Here is a 21966-nt window from a genome sequence, read left to right as displayed (position 1 = left end):
GTGTCCAGCAATCACTCCCATGATCCAATCACTCTAATCCCTGTCTAGATCCACCACAGCATCGCCTCCTGTGACCTCCACGACGAAGACGACGACAACGACTACAGTGCGACCCAATCGGGTGACAGCTGCCCCACCAGCACGACCCATCTATGCACCACGCACCACCAGCAGCACCTCGACCACAACCACAACCACTGCAGCGCCGCCAGCTGAGGAGGAGCTGGAGTACGAGGAGGAGGGCAGCCTCACCGACGAGGAGCAGTCGCCCGGGGAAGAGGATCCGCAGGTGATCAAGGAGCTGATCGATCTCATCCGCAAGGTGGGTGGAGTCGAGCAGCTGGAGAAGCATCTGCTGCGCAACAAGGACGGCTCCATCACGCTCAAGGAGAACTCCGCCAGCGGTGCACCGACCACACCCTCGACCATCAGCAAGTCCCTCTACGATCGCGTGCTCAGTCGCCCAGGAACACTCAACTCATTCACGCGCAATCGATTTAAGATCAACGAGGGTCCAACTGCAGCCCCAGAGACCAGCACCGAGAGCAGCGCCTCCAACTCGAACTACTCCAAGTACTCCTCGGTGTTGAGGGGCAACAGTCGCCAGGGACCGCAGAATGAGGGCATCGAGAAGCTCACGGAGTTCGATGGCTTCCTGAAGGAGCGCAAGCAGTATGTGACCATCAATCGGCATCGTTCGTCCAGCCAGGGCGAGGCCGAGGCTGAGTCCGAGTCCGAGGAAGCAGTTGAGGAGCAGTCCGAGCCGGAAACCACCACCCGACGAGCCATCAGTGCTGCCACGCCATCATACACCAGTCTGAGACGCTCGCGACCCTCCAGCACAGCGGCCCCAGTCGCAGCAGAATCATCCCAGGAGGAGGAGCAGGAGGACGAGCAGGTGGTGCAGTCACTTAGCCAAGTGAAATCCTACGCCAGCTTGAGCCGCACGCGGGGACGCGGCACCACCGAGAAGCCAGAGGCCACCACCAGCACCACGGCAACGGAGTCAACAACCAATCGGTGAGAATCCACTTTATCCTTCCCATATATCCTTGCCTCAAGCCTCGGGCACGTTTTCATTTCAGCTACAAATACTTTGAACGCACAAGGCCCACGAAGAGCGGCAATAGTGGTGCTGCTGCCGCCGCAGAGGACGCTGCCGCCGATGCCGAGGAGGATGAGGAGGAGTACGAGGATGAGCCGCAGCAAAATGTTACGGTACAGAGCAAACAGAGTCTCACAAGCAACCAAAATACACGTAAATATGCGAGCATTGGTCGCAGTAGAACAACAACAACCACTACAGAAACAACACCAGAAACCACAACAACAACAACAACAACCACCAAAGGCACAGAGACAGCCAAGGCCAGCACCACCACCAACAACAACAGCAACAACAACATCAACTACAACTACAACAGCAGCTACAATGTGAAACAGAATAACAACAACAACAGCCAAACAATACCAACAACAACAGCAGAAAGCACTACAACACCACCTCAACCACCGAGCACCCCCACCACCACCACCACCCAACCAGAAACCACAACTAACGAAACCACTGAACCAATTGAAAGCACCACAACAACCACCACTAACCAGCACACCTCACCCACACCCACAGTCACACCCACACCCACACCCACACCTACACCAATTTTAGGATCCGCCAACAGCATTGACTCAGACTCTGTGGCAACCACTGAGCCACTGGGCGATGCCTCTCCCACAATCCCAGAAGTCCTTGACGTAGCCATCAGTACAACGACGACAGCAACAGAGCCCGAACTGGGAACAACAACACCCACAACGACAACGACAACCACAGAAACCACAATCACTGGCAACACCGAACGCAATGACGTGGACGTGGACGACAGTGACGACAGTGAGGTAACAAAAACCAAGACACAATACACAAAGTATGCAAACACAAATCGCAGACGTGTGACCACAACGGCGACAACAACCACCAACAGCAACAACAGCAACAGCAACAGCAACAACAATCCAGAAGCTGCGATCGATGCTAGTCGAAACGGTTTGAATAGCATTAGCAACACTAACGTAAATAGCATTAGAACCAACTACTCTGGTAGAAGGCAACCACAAAGAACCACCACCACACAGACAACGAACACAGAACCACCCACAACTAACCCGAATACGCTGGGTAGCGTATCTAGTCCGAGACCCTTTGGTTATCCCAGACGGCGCACACGACCCACAGTCCAAAGCACCACTAGCACCACAACGATAAACGATAGCAACTCAAACGATAACTCAAACGTAAACGCAAACGATAAACAGATAACAGATGCAGTTGTGAATGTAGTGAAGAAGACACGACTATCCCAAGTGGATAGGCCCAAGGTGAGTCTTGCCAGTCTTACCGCCGAAACCACAACCAATACAACCACCACAGCAACCGCAATCAGTGCACCACAACAGCACCACCAAAATGTAGAAGTAGAAGTAGATAATGGTAATGGTGGCAATAGCTTAAGGCATGACGTAGTTAGAACTATTATAAGTAAACCCCACAATGACGCAGACACAGACACTGAGAGCTACACCAAGACCAAGTACACTTGGCGCTCGGTGCGACGACCCACGGGAGCACGGCCAGGTTCGGCTGGGTTCCCAGCTGGGACTGGGGCTGGGGCGGGGCCCAATGCCCTGGCCGGCGAAGACAAGGACACACGTAGGTATGCCGGCAAGCAGCTGTCCGCCGATAATGATGATGATGATGCTGAGGAGCAGCAGCAGCAGCAGCAGCTGTTGCCCTCCAAGTACCGCAGTCGGCGACTGAATTCTGCGGAGGAAGAGTCCGAGGCAGCCATTGAGGCATCAACTTCCGTATCCGGTTCCGCTTCGGGTTCGGGTTCGCGCACCTATAAAAGCATTCAACGCACTGCCAGCCGAGGAGGAGGTGCTTCATCGGATGACCAGCAGATCCGCTACCAGGCCATTAGCCGCGACAACGAGGGCGCAGCACACCTCACCGCGGGACGCAGTTCGAGCTTCGTGAGGGATTTGGGGGAGGCCACGAGGCCACCAACACGCAACTACCAGCCCATTTCACGCGGCGGACAGATTGTGGTGGAGACCACCACGGAGGAGGATGAGAATGTGGCCGCTGAAGTGATCGACGATGAGCCACCAGTGGTTGCACGCGGCAGAACCAAGGCACCCGCCGCCAGTGCCGTCAATGCGGATGACAGCAACACGGCCACCGAGCAAGAGTCACCGGAGACTGTAACGGAAGTGGCTTCAGAGCCACAGATCCTGAACTTGGCTGAGGTAACCACATTCCCAACGCTGGAAGACAGCGACAGCAATAGCAGTAGCAGCTCCACCCTTGAAGAATCCACTAGCAGCTCGACCACTGAACCACTTGCTAGCAGCTCCACAGACGAGTCCATTCTGGAAGAAACTACCTTATCCTTGAATGAAGAAACTGCCAACGATATCAGCGAAAGCTCAAGCACCACTGAACCACCTGCAAGCAGCACAGAACCCACAGCTAGCAGCTTAAGCACCACTGAACCACCTGCAAGCAGCACAAGCACCACAGAGTCTCAATCACAAGAGACAACTTCGAAGTCCGGTCGTCGTTCTTTCAGTCGCGGCAGCACCACCACAACCACAGCGGAAATCAATGACCCAACAACCACCGAGCCCACAAAACGTGGATCCTTCCTTCGAGGGGGTAAAACAACGACCACTGAGGCTCCACTGAGCAGCAGCACTGCCACCCCCAAAGCACAGGAAAATGATTTGAATGCGCCAGAAGAGGGACCCACCACAAGACGCTCTTTCTTCCGTGGCAGTAGAACAAGCACCACTGAAGCTCCTTCTACAACAACAACCACCAGTGAAGCGGACAATAGCAGCAGCAGCTCCGCAAGCGACGGTACAGATACAGGCACAGAAGCCACCACTAGACGCTCTTTCTTCCGCAACAAGACGCCCAGCAGCACCACAGAAGCGACAACCACAACGACAAAAACCACCGCAGCGGAGGAGAGCCAACCAGAGACAACCACAGGGCTGCCCAGACGTCGCGTCATAGTGCGTGGCAGCTTCAGGCCCCAAGGCAAGGAGGGGGATCTTTCCTCGCTGCTGGCCGCCGATGCCAACAAGAGATTGAGGTACAACCACCAAGAGTCCCGCAGAGTGGAACCCACAGCCGCTGCAGTAGCACCAAAAACAGCAGCAGCACCAAAAGCAACAGAGGAAGACCAGGAGGAAGCCAAGGCAGACCAGCAGGCAGACCAGCAGGCAGCCCAGGAGGCTGCAAAGGCAGACCAGGTGGCAGCAGAGGTAGAAGGAAGCAAAGTAACTGCCAAATTCCAGAGTCGCGGATCACTGAACGGTGCTGCAGCGGCGCGCAATCGCACCTCAACAAAGGTCGAATCCCTGGGCAACGGCATCACCCGGACACGCACCACCTATGTGCGCACCCTGGACGCCGGCCAGAAGGTGGTCAAGCGCATTCACACCAAGACGGTGGAGGAGAAGCCTGCGGAATACGAGTACATCTACGACGAAGTGAGCCATGCGCCCCCTGCCAGCACCACACCGCGCGTGATTACCCGAAATCGCGGATCGGTGCGGTTCGAGAGCAATGATCTGTCATCGCTGCTGGCCCTCGACTTTTCAACGCGGGGACAGCGCAAGAAGACCCCACCACCAGAGGCAACGGTGACAAAGACACGCCGGCGTCTGCTGAAGAGACCCAAGGAGACCATCGAGCATGAGGAGGTCGAAGAGTTTGAGTATGAGGCAGAGAACGATATCGAGGCAGAGGGCGATGCCGTGGAGGCACCACACACCACCAGCTCCACAGCTAGGGCCATTCAACGCAGAACAAGACCCACAAGAACCACCACAGCGAGACCAGCAACAACCACCGCAGGCACGCGAGCAACAACCACGCGCCGCGAAGGTTCGGTTGTGGTTGAGGCGAGTACTCGTCGCAGTGGCTTTGCTGGGTTCAAACGTCCCTCAACAACAACCACCACAGAGGAACCAGCACCACCACCATCACCATCACCAGCTTCCACAGAGGCGCCAACGAAAGCGGCATCTGCCACCACCAGACGTGTGCTGACCCAACGAAGACCCATAGGTACAACAACATCAACAACAACCACCGAGGCAGCGATCGATGAATCTACCACGGAAGATCAACTGTCTGCGGCCAAGCAGCGGTTTGTGAATCGTCTGAGAAGCACCACCACGACAGCAACCAGCACCACCACAGAAGAGCCCTCGGCAGTCACCACAGAGGAGGATCTGAGTTTGCTGAAGCAGAAGCTGAACAGCGCCCTGAACCACCTGCAGGCGGGCAACGAAGTGGAGGCCACAGAAACAGCAAGTCCAGCCACGGGGACGGACAAGGACACCAGCGAGGAGGAGCAGCTGTCGCTGCCCATCTACCATCGCCGGAAGTACTATCAGTATGTGAAGGATTCGCCCATAACGTATATAGACAAGTCCCCGGCACCGCCCGACATTGAGAGTGTGACGGTGAACATCCGCCAGCAGATTCACGATGTCTTCAATGTGAGCGCCAAGGACACGCTGAATAATTCGGTAGAAGTGGAGGATGAGGGAGAGGTGGAAAAGGAAGAGAAAGAGCCTTTGGAGCACCGCCTGGCCATGGAGCAGGCCAAGGAGATTAACGCCGAACTCGGTCATTTTTTATTGAAAACCCCCGGGTCACAGTAGGCCACCCGGGGGCAAAATTGGTCGGATCAGGTGAGGAGACTTTGGACGACGACAACGATGGGGAGGAGGAGCTAACCGCACAAATCGATGACGATGATGATGACGGGGATGGGGATGAGAATGAGGTTTTAAAGTCGCAACGCAGGGGCAAGACCTTCAAGACCATACCACTGACGACGGCCTCGTCAAACGAGACCTCAAAGATCGTGAGCCTCTCGCTCTTAGAAGATGGACGAGGCGCCACCACCACCACCACCACCGATGAAGCTGCGGCTGCCCAGCGTAGCGAGGAGGATGCCCGAGCCCTGCGCACCTACACGAAGCTCAATCGCACACGCCTCACCCTGTCCACCAGGCTGCAGGTGTCGGAGGAGCAGCCAGCAGAAGCAACCACAAGGAGAACCACCTACAGCGTTCCCCAACGCTTTCGCAGCCGCTCGACAACAATCAGAACAACCACAAAAGCAGCAGAAGAAGCGGAAGCGGAAGAGGAAGCGGAAGAAGAACGAGCTGAAGCGGAAACGGAAGTGACTCCATCAGTGACAACCACACGACGCAGCTTTGCCGCACTGAACAGACTGAGGAATCGCGGTACAAGCACCACAACCACAGAGGCGACAACAACCACAGCAGCAGAATCAACCACTGGTACCAGCACACGACAACCCTACAAGGCTCTCAATCGCAGGGTGACAACTACAACAACAACAACCACAGAGCTTCCATCTGGAAATGAAATTGAACCCAAAACAGAGAGGGAAAATGGCGAGAGGGCAACCACTGAAGACTCCACAGACTCCAGCCCACAGGTGGATACCACTGAGAAGCAGGAGCAGGAGGAGGATGAGGATGAGGAGCTGGTGGCCGAACAACCCGATGACAATGAGATTTCCGATGAAGAAGTCAGCTCGACAACAACAGCTGCCACAACCACAACCACTGAGGGCCAGCAGCGAGCGGCCAACACCACGTCGCCAGCTGGTTATCAGGCGTCGCTTTAATGGAACAACAACCACCTCAGCCACCACCACCGATGACAGTCTTGACAATGAAATAGAATCGAGCAGCACAACACCAGCTGGAACCGCTGGAGCCGTGACACGTCGACCGCTTTTGATACGTCGCCGCTTTAATGGAACAACAACCACCTCAGCCACCACCACGACGACAGCAGAGCCATCAGCCAGTCAAAGCGATGAAAATGAAATAGAACAAGGCGACAGTGGATCAACAAGAACAACAACCACGGCGGGGCGGCGACCACTTTTGATACGCCGACGCTTTAATGGGACGACAACAACCACAGCCAGAACCAGAACCACATTGGGGGCTTCCACAAACGCCGATGATGCCAACGAGATAACCACACGTCGTCCATATGCGGCCTTGAATCGCTCACGTAATCGTTATAGTACAACAAGCAGAACAACAACAACCAATGCCGACAGCAATGATGGCGATGACGATAACGATAGCCAGAACGAGAACGATTACGAGGAGAATGAAGAGCGCGTGGAGAGCTCCACAGCACGCGGTGGCTTTCTTCAAACGAACCGCCACAGGGCATTGAAGCCCGTCAGCTTTGCCACACGTCGCAGCAGCACAGCGGCACCGCTGCGGATTAGCTCCAGTACGCGACGCAATCTGGTGGCACTCAATAGGAATCTCTACCATCGAGCTGAGGAAGAGCTTGAGCCTGAGCCTGAGCCTGAAGAGGAGGAGCAGGAGGAGGAATACGATGAGGAGGAAGAGGAGCAGCAGCAGCAGCAGCATGGAACCACACCCAGATCAGCTACGAGATTAAGCCAATTGCTTGCCAGCAGACAGAGAACTACTCAACCACCACCACCGACTGACAAGAAACAAAGCCAGACTGAAACAAAACAAAACGAGGACGACAATGACGAGGACGACGAGATCGAGGCGGATGTGGATGATGAGGATGTTGATGTTGATGATGAAGATAGTTCCGTAGAGGTATCCCAAACTAACAGCAACAATAGCAGGGTATACGGTAGCACCACTAACACTAACCACAGCACCAGCACAAGCACCAGCACAAGCAATGCAACAGCAACAGCACCACCGCTGAATGTCGTAGCTAGTCGTAGTCGTAGCAACAGCACCGTAGCCAATTATTTGTTTAATCGTTTCAAGCTTAACCAAAACCAAAACAAAAACCAGTCAAACATTTACACAAACAACAACCACACGAAACAGCAACAACAACAACCAAAAGATAAAGATAAAGATAGTGATGATGATGATGTTGATGATGATAATGATAATGTGAATGTTAATGATAATGATGAAAACGATGCTAGTCCAGGGAATAATGAGAATAATATTGGGTTAAATGTGAATGCGAAAGGGAATGCGAATGCAAATTCGAGTGTTGTTATAGGTAATGAAGTTAATTCTAAACGACGTTTTCAGAATCGTTATCAATTGAACCGCAGCAGAGCCAGCAGCAGCAGCAACACAGAGAGCAGCACCACCAGCACCACCAGCACAGTGGCAACACCATCCACGGCACGTCGCTTGGCCTTTGGCAGCAGGCAGCGTGTGCAGCAGGTAACTAAATTAAACCAAGTCGATGATGAGCAGACTGAAGAGAATGAACAGACTAAGGAAAGCGAAGAGGATGAAGACACAGACACCGACACCGACACCGATACCACAACGGCAGCAACTGCAACAGCAACAGCCACCACCAGCAGCAGCAGCAGCAGCAGCCTCAGGCCGACACCAAAGCGCATACGCGTACTTAAATTTCGACGACCCATTAATACAACAGACAGCACAGCCACTAATAGCGCCACTGAGACAGAAAACCACACGAACACAAGCACAAACAACAGCACAGTAGACACCACAGCAACCACAGTGACAACAGTGACAACACCCGCCACAGTAAACACCAACAGTACCAAGCGTTTCCGTAAGATTGTGCGCAAGCTTAGACCCGTAGAAACCGGGCCCAGTCCCAGTCCCAGTCCCACCAGCAGTGGTGTTGCTGGTGCTGAGGAGAGCGCCACCACACATAAGCCCTTTGTGCCCAGCCACACGCGATTTGTAGGCGGGGATGGGCAGGACAACGATCTGCTTAATCTGCGACAACGCCTCAAGGAGCAGCAGGCCAAGGGCGAACCACTCGATGGAGTGTTGAGCACACGCCTGAAGCCAGCTGCGGGATCGGCACAGAAGTCGGGAACAGAGGATCAGGATATATCGGAGCTGCAGCGATTGAGGGACAAGGTGAAGGCCGAACAGGCACGGGGCACTGGCGAACAGGGTGTGATCAACGATCGCCTCAAGAAGCTGCTGGCCGAGAAAACGGACAAGTCTGAGAAATCGGAGATCAGCGGCGACAATGAGGCACCACCACCCACGGAGGTCTCCGCGCGGCCCTTCTTCAAGCGCAAGCTGGTGGCCAGAAGACCCTACACACCCGCCGCAGTGGCAGCAGCAGGTGGCACCACCACCACCACCACAAAGGCGCCGCTCAGCTTCAATAGCTCACGACCCACACCGAAGTTTGTGCGGCGCAAGAACGGACGCTTCGATCCATTCAACTCGAGTGTCCGCAACAGGGGCGAGGGATTCGTGCGCAGCGATCCCCGAGGATCCCGTCTGCCCGGTGCCGACCGCTTCAAGGCGCAAAAGGGAGCAGGAGGAAACGAGGAGGAGGGTGAGGATGATGACGGGGAGGAGGAGGAGGAGGAGCAGAGCGAGGAGGCTGTGGAGGCGCAGCAGGAGCAGCCGCTGAACAATCGCCCGCTGGGCGCTGCCGGTGGAGCCCTGAGGAGGCCTTTTGTGCCCAAAGCCCGAACCCAGCCACAGTCACAGAAGGGCAAGGACGAGGAGAGCGAGGAGGAGGACGAAGAGGAGGAGGAAGACGACGAAGAGGATGAGGAGGAGGACGAAGAGGCAAAGCCACAGACCCAGACACAGACTCAGACAGAGGAAGGCAGCGGCACGCCCAAGCCAAAGTTCAATAATCCCTACCGCCCCAAGGACAATCGCGCGCTGCCCGGCAGTCGTCCGAGCTTCGCTCCCACAGCGGGTGGTGGGGCCACTGGGCCCGGCGGAAGCAATGTGCCCTTCAATCCACGCGGTCGCCAGCCCAACTCCTCGACGGCTAATGGCCCAGGGCCAGGCTCCGGGTCCGGCAATCGCTTTGGCGGCAGCACCAAGCGACCCCGCGTGGTCAATCGACCGCCGGGCGTGGCCACGCCCAACCTGACGCTGCGGCCTGTGGCCAGCGACTATGAGCGCACCACACCGCTGACGCCGCTGAAGCCGGCGGTGTTCATTCCCAGCAACACGAGGAGCTACGAGCGCAAGTACACGGGACCCTCCACAGAGGCCACGGAAACGGCCAGCGAGAACTCGCTGATCGAGGACCTGAACATCGATGCATTGAATGCCAGGAACAAGAAGATCTTTGATATTAACAGCAAGAAGCACACGACCCTCAAGCCGAAGGTGGTGAAGGTGGACACGGTGGAGACGGTGGAGACGGGAACGGAGGTGGAGACTGGCACTGAGATGGAGACCACAGAGCAGGTGGCCCAGGAGCAGGAGCAGGAGCAGGAACAGGAACAGGGCTATGTGACAACCACACCAAGCACACCACCCACCACACAGCCAGACACCAGCAACAGCAACACCAACACCACAGACACCACTCCAACCACCGAAACAAGCATTGAAACAGATACCGCACCACCACAACAAGCACCACAAGAACAAGCACCACAGATACCACCCACCACCATCACCAACGAGACCCACAATGCTAATGAAGCCTCCTCTTCACCCCCACAGGATCAGACAACCACCAGCACCACCCAATCACCGCCGCCGGCCACCACACTGCTGCATGTGTTCACCCTGCTCGAGGGCGAGGGTGAGGGCGAGGAGCAGACGGCCTCCACCTCCACCAGCAGGCCGCCAAAGGGCGCGCCGTACCCAGCCAGTGTGGGACGTCAGACGATTGCCGAGCCCAAGCACAAGCTGATCGAGATCAATCGCATTGTGGAGATCAACTCGAAGCAGGCGAAGGCCGCTCAGCGGAAGTCCAAGGCCAATCAGCAGGACTTTGGCATGCTGCGGGTGGAGTCGCTGCCCCACGTGGAGCAGCTGGGCGAGATCAGTGTGGTGAAGTACGTGCATCTGGTCGATGGCAGCGCCATTCAGATCAACGATGGCCACAGCACCGTGGCCGACTACACGCCCACCGAGCCCACATCCACGGCCTACCGCAGCCCCCCCTCGGCACCCGTGCGGAATACGCTGCCACTCAGCGAGGCAGACGCAAACGCAAACGCAGAGCAGATGCAGATTCAGATGCAGATCGCAGTGGAAAGTCCCTGCTGCCGGAGGTGATCAGTGGTGCCCTGGAGACATCCACCATCTCGCTGGAGGGCCTCTTCGATTCGGCCCGCAAGGGCAAGCAGCTGAACAGCAACAGCTTGCTGCAGGAGGAGACAGAGGAAGCAACGACCATTGAAAGCGAAACCACAGTGGTGCCGACCGCCGCCACAGCCACCGCTGCCGCACAGGCCACATACGTAAGACCCATTGTACCCCTACTGCGTCCCGAGTCCAACGAATCCTCTCCCCTAGTCATCTCGATAGCCAATCTCGATAAGGTCATACTGAGCAAGGTGCAGAAATCGCTGGCCGAGTCAAAGGCTGCTGGTGCCGAAGAGAGCACCACCATTGCCACAGATGTCGATGTTGATGCCGCCAACGCCAGCAACGATTCGAATTCGGCGTTCTCTGTGCGACATGCCTCAGTGCTGCAGGCACCAATACCAACAACCGATAGCAACACTCAACACAAAACACAACAGCAACAACAACAACAACAACAACAACAACAACAACATAAACAAGAAACAACAACCACAATTGACAATCAACAGCTGCCGCTGGGCAGTGGCGCTATTAGTGGACAAGACACAGCAACAACAATTAACACTCAACAACAGCTGTCGCGCAACAACGGTGGCAACACCACACAAACAACAGCCACAGCAACAACAGCCACAGCAACAAAAGCAACAACAACCACAGATAATAACAGCAACATTGGCAGCAGCGTGAGCGAGATAGTCAGCTTTAGCACAGAGACCCATGTGGTGCATCGCAAGAAGAAGGCGGGTCGCAAGGGGCGTGGCCGCAGGCTGCGCAAAAGAACAACAACAACAACCACAGCGCCAAGCACATTGTCGGACGACACCACAGTGGTGCCGCCACAGTAGGGCTTTAAAACATTCCCTGCCCACCCCCCCCCACCACACCCCCACACACACGTAGTTAGTTATTTCTAGTCTTATCTACCCAAGAGCCCTCTGTCCCCCGTACCCCGTCCCCCCCCCACCACGCCATTGCGCTCGTGTTGCAAGCAAGCCTCACACCTTGCTGCCCCTTGTAAATAATTGGCTGCGTTGCTTTGCCTTTGAACTAACAGCAAAAGCAAACATACAGAAAAAATCGCAAAATTCGTTTGGCGTTAATTTTTTCAAATTTTTTAATTTTCTTAACTTAAAAAAAAACCAAAATTGCCCATTTTCAAGTGCTGCCTGCTTTTCGGAATATTCTCCATTTCTATTTCATTTCTATATCTATATCTATATATATTTTTTTTTTGTTAATATATTATTTAAACAATTCGTATTCTTCAAGCTGCCATACCTAAACAAACACATACACAGCCAAACAACACATACACACACACATACTGACACACACATTTAAACATTCAACCATGCAGATGCGAAAAGTCTTTCCTTGGTTCAATCAAATCAATCAATCAAACAATCAATACGACCCCCAGTGGATGATGCCTTAACTTATACCTGAAAGTTACCAGAAAAAAATTCTTTTAAATTTTTGTTGCTTTTGTTTTTACCATGCGCAGTTTCTTTCCTCTTTATTTCTCTACACTCTTCTTTCACCCTCTTCTACAACTCTTCTACGACTATTCCTCTATCCGAAAAACAAATATCTTAAGTATAGCTCTAGTTGTAAAATATTTATGCACAACAATAAAATAATGAACAAAAAAGAAACCAACAATTATACATATTTTATACATATTATTTGCGAACAACAGCCACAACAGAACACAACAACAACAACCCAACACACAAATCCCCTTAACCTATAGCCCCAAATAATGGTAAACAAATCTGCAAAAGTTTTGTGTATATTTTGTATATATATTAATTTTAAATTTTTTTTAAATTGAATATCGCTTTTAACACATTTTATTTTCTACATTTACAGCAGGCTTTTTAGGGGATTTTTAAGATATTGTAGTTCATTATTAAAGTTATAAGAAAAACGTTTGGTAAATCTTTAGATGTCAGTCGCCACATGAGGCAACTTCGACTGCAAGCAAATGTCACCCGTAGAATCTCATTAGCTGGGTCTCCTCTTTGGACTCTACTGCAGCTGCTGCTCTGAAATGTCATCGTTTCATGAAGTGGCCATTGCCTCATGCATATGCAGAAACAAACAAAACAAAAACACTCATAACAGGCCAGTGCACAGGGAGAAATCGGGATGGGTATATTCGTAGTATTATATAGCCAAAGATTACACTTAAATTAGTTGAAATATTCTGACATTAGCAATCGTTTGGCTTTATCAAACTCAAACTTTATTCTCCGATGCCAGACTACGTCGATGACTGATTACTTTTTAATCGTTAAGGCGATAAATGGCGATTATTCCTCAAAAACCTGACTTTGGATGCAATCATCTTCATTAGCGTCTGCCCCTTTTTTGTTCGGTGCATATGTACATATGTACAATGTACTGTTTGTCCGGATAATAGGTTTCAACTTTCGTTGGATCCACCGCACAAGATGTGCAGAGTCAGCAAAGAGTCAGTCAGTCAGTCGCAAAAGAGCAAACAAAACATAAAATAAAATGAAGTACAAAACGAGTTCGCATTAAAACAATTTGCAAAAGACCTGAGCAGACAGACACGGGGAGACAAGACATGTTTCATAATCGTAATTGTCGTCGTTTTGCTTGCTTTGGTTTGGCACTACTCCGCGTAGTACCCCCCCAACCGTACACACTCCGTACACTCCAGGCAAATGATAATTGCCAAAAGTCAAATCACGCGCCACATAACAAAAACGAACAAATAAAAACAAAACTGACAAAAAAAAAAACAAAAAAGTCTCCGAAATCAGGTTGACAAAAAGTCGTTAACGTGAGAAACATTAAAACGGTTCAACGATTTTTCAAGTGTCTTGAAGCGACGGTGCCGTTGCCGGTGCCGTTGCCGTTGCCGGCGGTTGATTTTGTCTTTGAAATCCTCGAGTGGATGTCAAGAGTGCATGAAAATCCAATTTGAAAGATGCACTAAAAGCAGTTACAAAGCAAACGAAATACCCTCGTAATAATGCAATGCATAATAAAAAGAAGCCACACAAATGCTGTGCCACAGTGCCACATTGTCTTCTCATTGTCTTGTCGCAAGTTGAATGCCAATGGGGCTTTAGGGGGAGATTCCCAGAAGAGATTACCGCAGCTTTAGATTACTTTTTCTGATACTTTGGCGAATGTTTTGAATTTCAAGCAGCACAAATGAACAGAAGATCCAAGTGTTGATCAAAACAAAAACAATTCTTTCTGGAATGAAAAGCTTTTCAAAGCAAAGCCAGTCCACACTCTCGCATGTGCATTCTTCCCTCTCTTATCTCTCAGTCTCTGCTCTCTGTTAATCTGGAAAGCTCGCTCTCATTACAGATGCAAGTTAACCTTGAAGGGATCGAATCTCACTCGCCATTCCACTCGCACCACACTCAGCCCTTCTAGATTCCGGGTGCGCGCTTTCACTCTTGTTTCTTGAGTCTTTTGATTTGCACATGTCCGCCGCCCCAGAGGCAACTTTCACTGCCAACATGAGACAAGGCACAAGATACGCAGATGACGACGCCCTCCACGCATCATCCGCTGGACTCTCACTCTCTGGAATCATTGATGATGATTGGGCATGGGGGCAGGGGCATGGGGCTTGCACAATATTTAATTAAGGTTCCAACCAGTTTGACAGCGCAGCGCATCTGCCTGCAAAGCAGCAGAAGCAGCATCAGCAGCAGCTTTGCTGATCCGGGATTATGCAATCACATTGGAATGCAGTCAGCAGCAGAGTTGCCAAATACCAGATCTGGCCACAGACTGCTGCTGCTGCGTTCCAATCGATTCCATGCGATGAGCACCGGACTCTGTTATGCAAGCTCTCTCCCCACCCCACCCCCCCCCACTCCTCAACGTTAAAGTGTGTCATCCATCTGCCCAGCCCCAAAGACCCAGCCCCAGCTCCGGCCCAGCTCCCACTCAAGAGATAATCATATGCGTGTGGCGTGCCACACTTTGGAGATAAACTTGCGCCTGTTGCCTGTTTCCATTATGCAAGCTTTTGTTTTGAGGCGTGTCTGTGTGCGTGTCTTCCCATGTCGGCCCTTCCAGCGACATTGACACTTGCGTTGAGGGCCATTGATCAAAGCTCTTGAAGTGAAACGAAACTCTCTCTATCTCCATCTCTCACCACGTTTTCTATTTCTTTATGTGTGTCTCCTTCTTGAAGCTGTTTTCAATGTCAACAACATTGTCGACACAACAACAGAAGCAATGGAAATAAAAAAACTAGCACAAAATGCTCACAACGTAACTGGCATTTTGCTTGGGTATTTTTCCACATCTATTATTGAATGGTATTTATTTTGCACTCGAACGTCCTTCAATTAAAATGCCTGACTGCATTTTTTTTTGCTGCTATGCTGTTGCTGTTGCTGTGTTGCTCTCAATATTCATGTGCTCTCGTTTGTCGTTGACATTCGCATTCAATCAAATCAACTGGATGAGGGGGGCAGGCGCCGTTAGCGGCGCTCTTGACAGGCGCTGGAATGGAAAGTACAGCTTTCGGGGGATACAGCTTGAAGGGTTTCATTTAAACTCTGCACTGGGAAGGCTTGAGGGACATGTACTTTGAATTGTTTCTCTTTATGGGGCTATGGGGATTATCATCTGAAAGTATTTAAACACAAAAGAAACACAACAAAACGCCAAAATGCCTAACAATTTATTTGCACATAGAAATGTTAGTAATTCTTTAGTTGATTTCTTTTCTTTGTAGTTGAAACATTTACTACTAATACTAATGCTACAAGTATTTATTGATTAGAATGAACTAATTATTTTATTATTTTACTATTATTTATCAGCATGTAGCGCGCTTTTGAATTGTTGTTGAACTGTGAAAACTGCACCGCCAGGAAAAATGCACAACCCAATGAAAAAAAGATGCTCACAAATCACAAAATGAACACAAAAAATATTACACAAAAAGTATCACACAAAAAAGTCACAGAAAAGTCTGATAGAGTAGAATACACACGCGATAAACGAAGTGAATGAATACCCTGAAAATACCCTTGCCAAACGAAAGCTAACTGGAACTCTGCTTGCTCTCTCTCTCTCTCTCTCATCTCCATCTCTTTCATGTACCGCTAATCACCGCACCACCGACCGGCAGCTGCGCCAGCCAACAACTGCCAACGTCTCGAGGCGGCCCGTGCTGAGTGTGCGCCGGCGCATTATCAATACGCCAACGTCGGCGGCGGCAGCGGGAGCGGCAGCAGCAGCAACGACCACGCAAATTGCAGAATTAACAACGACCTCCAAATACAATCGACTGCGCAGCAGGCCAGCAGCGGCAGCAACCACAATTCCAGCAGCAGCAGCAACAGCAACAGCCGCCACAACTCCGGCAGCAGCGTCTGCAACAGCTGCAGCCAGTGCCACCGCCAGCAGAGGCAGCAGCAATAGCAACGGTTATCTGAGCAAGCTTAAAGCCAAAAGCTCATCATCCGCAGAGACAACTTCAGCGATCGCCAGCAGCAACAGCAGCAGCAGCAATGACATCACACAAAAGCAGCATAAATTCCAGCCAGCGAGCTTTGCGCTGCGACGCCAATTCCAGACGCGTCGACTGACGACCTTTGCGCCGGGAGCGAGCAGCGGGGATGAGAGTGGTGAGTAGAGTAGCGCAGTGGCGACGGCCAGCAGCAGAAACTATGTATATGCAGTGGCAGCGCGGGGGGGCAGCAGCCTCAGCCTCAGCTTCGAGGTATATTAAAGAGAAGGTAAGGCAGTGACCGCCGCTCTTACCTTCCATTTAATATGCGCACAGCTCTGGTCGGACAGAGGTGGCCAGCGGTGAAATGTGTACAACCAATGTGTCTCTCTCTCTCTTCTACTCCCACTCCACGCTCTGTGTTGGAAATGATAGATGTTTTTTTGTATACCGCAGCAACTGAGGTGCCGCGCACGCAGAACCCCCTCTTCAAGCGGCGCCTCACCCTGATATCCACCACACCAGCACCGGCCACACGCACCACCATTGTGCCACCGCTGACGGAGACCACCACAAATCTGTATGCCAACGAGGACGATGAGGATCAGGTGGCCAAGTCCAGCATCCACACGAGCCGCTTCAATCAGATCCCCTTCGAGAGTGTCGCCAGCAGTGGCAGCCCAGCCACCACCACCACCACCACGACCAGCAGCAGCAGCACCACCACTAGCACCACCACCCCAGCAACAGCACTGGCCCTCGGTCCGGGAATACGTGAGTGCCCTACCTTACCCTTCTACTCCCCCTTTGATGATCCAATTTCCCCTCTCGGTTTACAGGGCGCCAGCTGGTGCCACGCCCACGTCGGCCACAGTCCACCACAGTAGCCACGCCCTACTACTCAACTGGAAACCCTGAGGCCGGACACTCAGCCCCGCCGCTATCGCGCCGCCAGCAGAGTCGTCGCCGGCCCCACAAGTACATCGAGGTGTACAGCCGGCCACCCAGCAAGCCCGCCCTGATGACGGCCACTGCGAGCAGTCGACGCAGCGACTACCCGTCAGCCCTCGACTACGAGGAGGGGGCGCAGCAGAGGCGACGCAGCAGCAAGTCCCAGTCCACATTGCAATCCCAATCCCAGTCCCAATCCCAGTCAGAGCCGAAGGTAATCGTACATGGCAGGGGCATCATCGAGTGCCGGGCCCAGGGTAATTTTCCGCATCCCCTCAACTGCCGGAAATTCATTTCCTGCGCCCGGTTCGAGGAGACCGGCGGCATTGTGGGCTGGGAATACACCTGCCCCAAGGGTCTCACCTATGATGGCAATGGTGGCATGTGCACCTGGTCGCCCTCGGATCAGGCTGTCTGCCGGGACTAGGTGGCAATGACTGAATATATACACGCACACCCGTACGCATACAGCCGTACGCACACAGCAAACACACAATTCACCACAATGCACCATTCACCACCCATGCCCCACCCCTAATTGAATTTTACACCACTCCCATCTCTAATCCAGTTCCAGTTACTGTACCCATCGCAAATTGGTTTTCATTCCCCATGCTGCCCCATGCTCGCCACCCCCCATGCCACATGTTGTAAATGTTTTTATTCTAATTTGTGATTAGTTCTGCGGAGGATGATGAAAACGATGATGGGAAGGAAGAAAGAGCACGACGATCATCGATGAGGATGTTGATGAAATTTTATGTTAATTATTTAAGCTTAGTGATATCTCGAGAATCTTTTTTTTGCGCCCTGCCAACTCAGCGAGTAAGCAAAATGTTGTCTATAGCTCATCGCGCATCGCTCATCGATCGCATCGCTCAATCATACGCATACGGATGTCCGCTATAATGCTATAAATATATTATAAAGGATTATATGCTTTCTGTATCAAATAAAAACATAAACCATATATTGTAATCCAATATCCAAAACGAGTTTTCATTTTTGTGCATGAAGATCCAACAGTTCCAATAGGCTACAGCAGGGGTCCTAAAGAAATATACAGACAGTAATTATAATTACTTCTAGATAAACTAAATATGATGTGGGCAAAAGTTACATATTTTACACATTGTTTTTATATTAATAAATATTATTCAAAGCTATTAATCGAAACGAAATATAAAATGTATAGTACCTCATCCTCAAAATCAGCAGAAGGTCGCTGCTTTTTTTAATTCTCTTTTTTTCTTGTTTCTCTTTGTATTTCGTTGCTCTCCTTTTTCGCCCTCATTTTTCCCATTTTCTGCCTCCACTTTCCACCGCTCAAATGGCAGAAAACCGTTAAATTCAAATTTGAGATACCAGGCGCACAGAAATCAGCAGAAGGTCGCTGTTTTTTTTTAAATTCTCTTTTTTTCTTGTTTCTCTTTGTATTTCGTTGCTCTCCTTTTTCGCCCTCATTTTTCCCATTTTTTGCCTCCACTTTCCACCGCTCAAATGGCAGAAAACCGTTAAATTCAAATCTGAGATACCAGGCGCACAGAAATCAGCAGAAGGTCGCTGCTTTTTTTAAATTCTCTTTTTTTCTTGTTTCTCTTTGTATTTCGTTGCTCTCCTTTTTCGCCCTCATTTTTCCCATTTTTTGCCTCCACTTTCCACCGCTCAAATGGCAGAAAACCGTTAAATTCAAATCTGAGATACCAGGCGCACAGAAATCAGCAGAAGGTCGCTGCTTTTTTTTAATTCTCTTTTTTTCTTGTTTCTCTTTGTATTTCGTTGCTCTCCTTTTTCGCCCTCATTTTTCCCATTTTCTGCCTCCACTTTCCACCGCCCAAATGGCAGAAAACCGTTAAATTCAAATCTGAGATACCAGGCGCACAGAAATCAGCAGAAGGTCGCTGCTTTTTTTAAATTCTCTTTTTTTCTTGTTTCTCTTTGTATTTCGTTGCTCTCCTTTTTCGCCCTCATTTTTCCCATTTTTTGCCTCCACTTTCTCCCCCCAAATGGCAGAAAACCGTTAAATTCAAATTTCTTTGCGCCTGGTATCTTAGAAATACGAAATACAAAGAGAAACAAGAAAAAAGAATTTAATAAAAGGCAGCGACCTTCTGCTGATTTCTGTGCGCCTGGTATCAGATTTGAATTTTACTTTTCGCCACTTAGCGGTGGAAAGTGGAGGCAGAAAAGGGAAAATTGGGGCGAAAAAGGAGGCGAAAAAGGAGAACAAGAAAAAAAGAATTTTAAAAAAGCAGCGACCTTCTGCTGTTTCTGTGCGCCTGATCTCTGAATTTAACGATTTTCTGCCACTTGAGCGGTGGAAAGTGGAAGGCAGAAAATGGGAAAAATTAGCGAAAAAGGAGCAACGAAATACAAAGAGAAACAAGAAAAGAGAATTTAGAAAAGCAGCGACCTTCTCTGATTTCTGCGCCTGGTATCTCAGATTTGAATTTAACGATTTTCGCCACTTGAGCGGTGGAAAGTGGAGGCAGAAAATGGGAAAAATGAGGGCGAAAAAGAGAGCAAAAATACAAAGAGAAAGGAAAAAAAGAGAATTTAAAAAGCAGCGACCTTCTGCTGATTTCTGCCTGGTATCTAGATTTGAATTTAACGGTTTTCTGCCATTTGGCGGTGGAAAGTGGAGGCAGAAAATGGGAAAAATTGGGGCGAAAAAGAGAGCAACGAAATACAAAGAGAAACAAGAAAAAAAGAGAATTTTAAAAAAGCAGCGACCTTCTGCTGATTTCTGTGCGCCTGGTATCTCAGATTTGAATTTAACGATTTTCTGCCACTTGAGCGGTGGAAAGTGGAGGCAGAAAATGGGAAAAATTAGGGCGAAAAAGAGAGGCAACGAAATACAAAGAGAAACAAGAAAAAAAAGGAATTTAATAAAAGCAGCGACCTTCTGCTGATTTCTGCGCCTGGTATCTCAGATTTGAATTTAACGGTTTTCTGCCATTTGGGCGGTGGAAAGTGGAGGCAGAAAATGGGAAAAATGCGAGCGAAAAAAAGAGCAACGAAATACAAAGAGAAACAAGAAAAAAAGAAATTTAAAAAAAGCAGCGACCTTCTGCTGATTTCTGTGCGCCTGGTATCTCAGATTTGAATTTAACGGTTTTCTGCCATTTGGGCGGTGGAAAGTGGAGGCAGAAAATGGAAAAAATGATGGCGAAAAAGGAGAGCAACGAAATACAAAGAGAAACAAGAAAAAAAGAATTTAAAAAAAGCAGCGACCTTCTGCTGATTTCTGTGCGCCTGGTATCTCAGATTTGAATTTAACGGTTTTCTGCCATTTGGGCGGTGGAAAGTGGAGGCAGAAAATGGGAAAAATTGGGGCGAAAAAGAGAGCAACGAAATACAAAGAGAAACAAGAAAAAAAGAGAATTTTAAAAAAGCAGCGACCTTCTGCTGATTTCTGTGCGCCTGGTATCTCAGATTTGAATTTAACGATTTTCTGCCACTTGAGCGGTGGAAAGTGGAGGCAGAAAATGGGAAAAATGAGGGCGAAAAAGGAGAGCAACGAAATACAAAGAGAAACAAGAAAAAAAGAGAATTTAAAAAAGCAGCGACCTTCTGCTGATTTCTGTGCGCCTGGTATCTCAGATTTGAATTTAACGGTTTTCTGCCATTTGGGCGGTGGAAAGTGGAGGCAGAAAATGGGAAAAATGAGGGGCGAAAAAAGAGAGCAACGAAATACAAAGAGAAACAAGAAAAAAAGAGAATTTTAAAAAAGCAGCGACCTTCTGCTGATTTCTGTGCGCCTGGTATCTCAGATTTGAATTTAACGGTTTTCTGCCATTTGGGCGGTGGAAAGTGGAGGCAGAAAATGGAAAAAATGAGGGCGAAAAAGGAGAGCAACGAAATACAAAGAGAAACAAGAAAAAAAGAATTTAAAAAAAGCAGCGACCTTCTGCTGATTTCTGTGCGCCTGGTATCTCAGATTTGAATTTAACGATTTTCTGCCACTTGAGCGGTGGAAAGTGGAGGCAGAAAATGGGAAAAATTAGGGCGAAAAAGGAGAGCAACGAAATACAAAGAGAAACAAGAAAAAAAGAGAATTTAATAAAAGCAGCGACCTTCTGCTGATTTCTGTGCGCCTGGTATCTCAGATTTGAATTTAACGGTTTTCTGCCATTTGGGCGGTGGAAAGTGGAGGCAGAAAATGGGAAAAATGAGGGCGAAAAAGGAGAGCAACAATATACAAAGAGAAACAAGAAAAAAAGAGAATTTAAAAAAAGCAGCGACCTTCTGCTGATTTCTGTGCGCCTGGTATCTCAGATTTGAATTTAACGGTTTTCTGCCATTTGGGCGGTGGAAAGTGGAGGCAGAAAATGGGAAAAATTAGGGCGAAAAAGGAGAGCAACGAAATACAAAGAGACACAAGA

The 21966-nt window shown here is 50.2% G+C and overlaps 1 protein-coding gene across 4 annotated transcripts in view; it reads left to right on the top strand.

The window, feature by feature from the left end:
• Positions 1–18558, top strand: part of LOC111065019 (mucin-5AC) — a 34476-nt gene extending 15918 nt beyond the window's left edge. The window contains exons 8-13 of one of the 4 annotated variants that reach the window (XM_041595638.1): positions 49–1020; positions 1086–2379; positions 8179–8316; positions 16310–16808; positions 17087–17404; positions 17470–18558. In XM_041595638.1, coding sequence (XP_041451572.1) covers positions 49–1020; positions 1086–2379; positions 8179–8316; positions 16310–16808; positions 17087–17404; positions 17470–18008 — 3760 coding nt within the window. In that variant the 3' untranslated portion in view covers positions 18009–18558. Of the gene's footprint in view, positions 1–48; positions 1021–1085; positions 2380–8178; positions 11051–11082; positions 12860–16309; positions 16809–17086; positions 17405–17469 lie in introns of those variants that run through there. The other 3 variants (XM_022352961.2, XM_041595639.1, XM_041595640.1) reach the window with 3 other exon arrangements.
• Positions 18559–21966: the final 3408 nt, after the last annotated feature.

Source organism: Drosophila obscura, unplaced genomic scaffold (genome assembly GCF_018151105.1).
Source record: "Drosophila obscura isolate BZ-5 IFL unplaced genomic scaffold, ASM1815110v1 contig_73, whole genome shotgun sequence".
Classification (NCBI taxonomy): domain Eukaryota; kingdom Metazoa; phylum Arthropoda; class Insecta; order Diptera; family Drosophilidae; genus Drosophila; species Drosophila obscura.
Note: the sequence above shows the minus strand (reverse complement) of the source record. Positions and strands in the feature narration are given on the sequence as shown.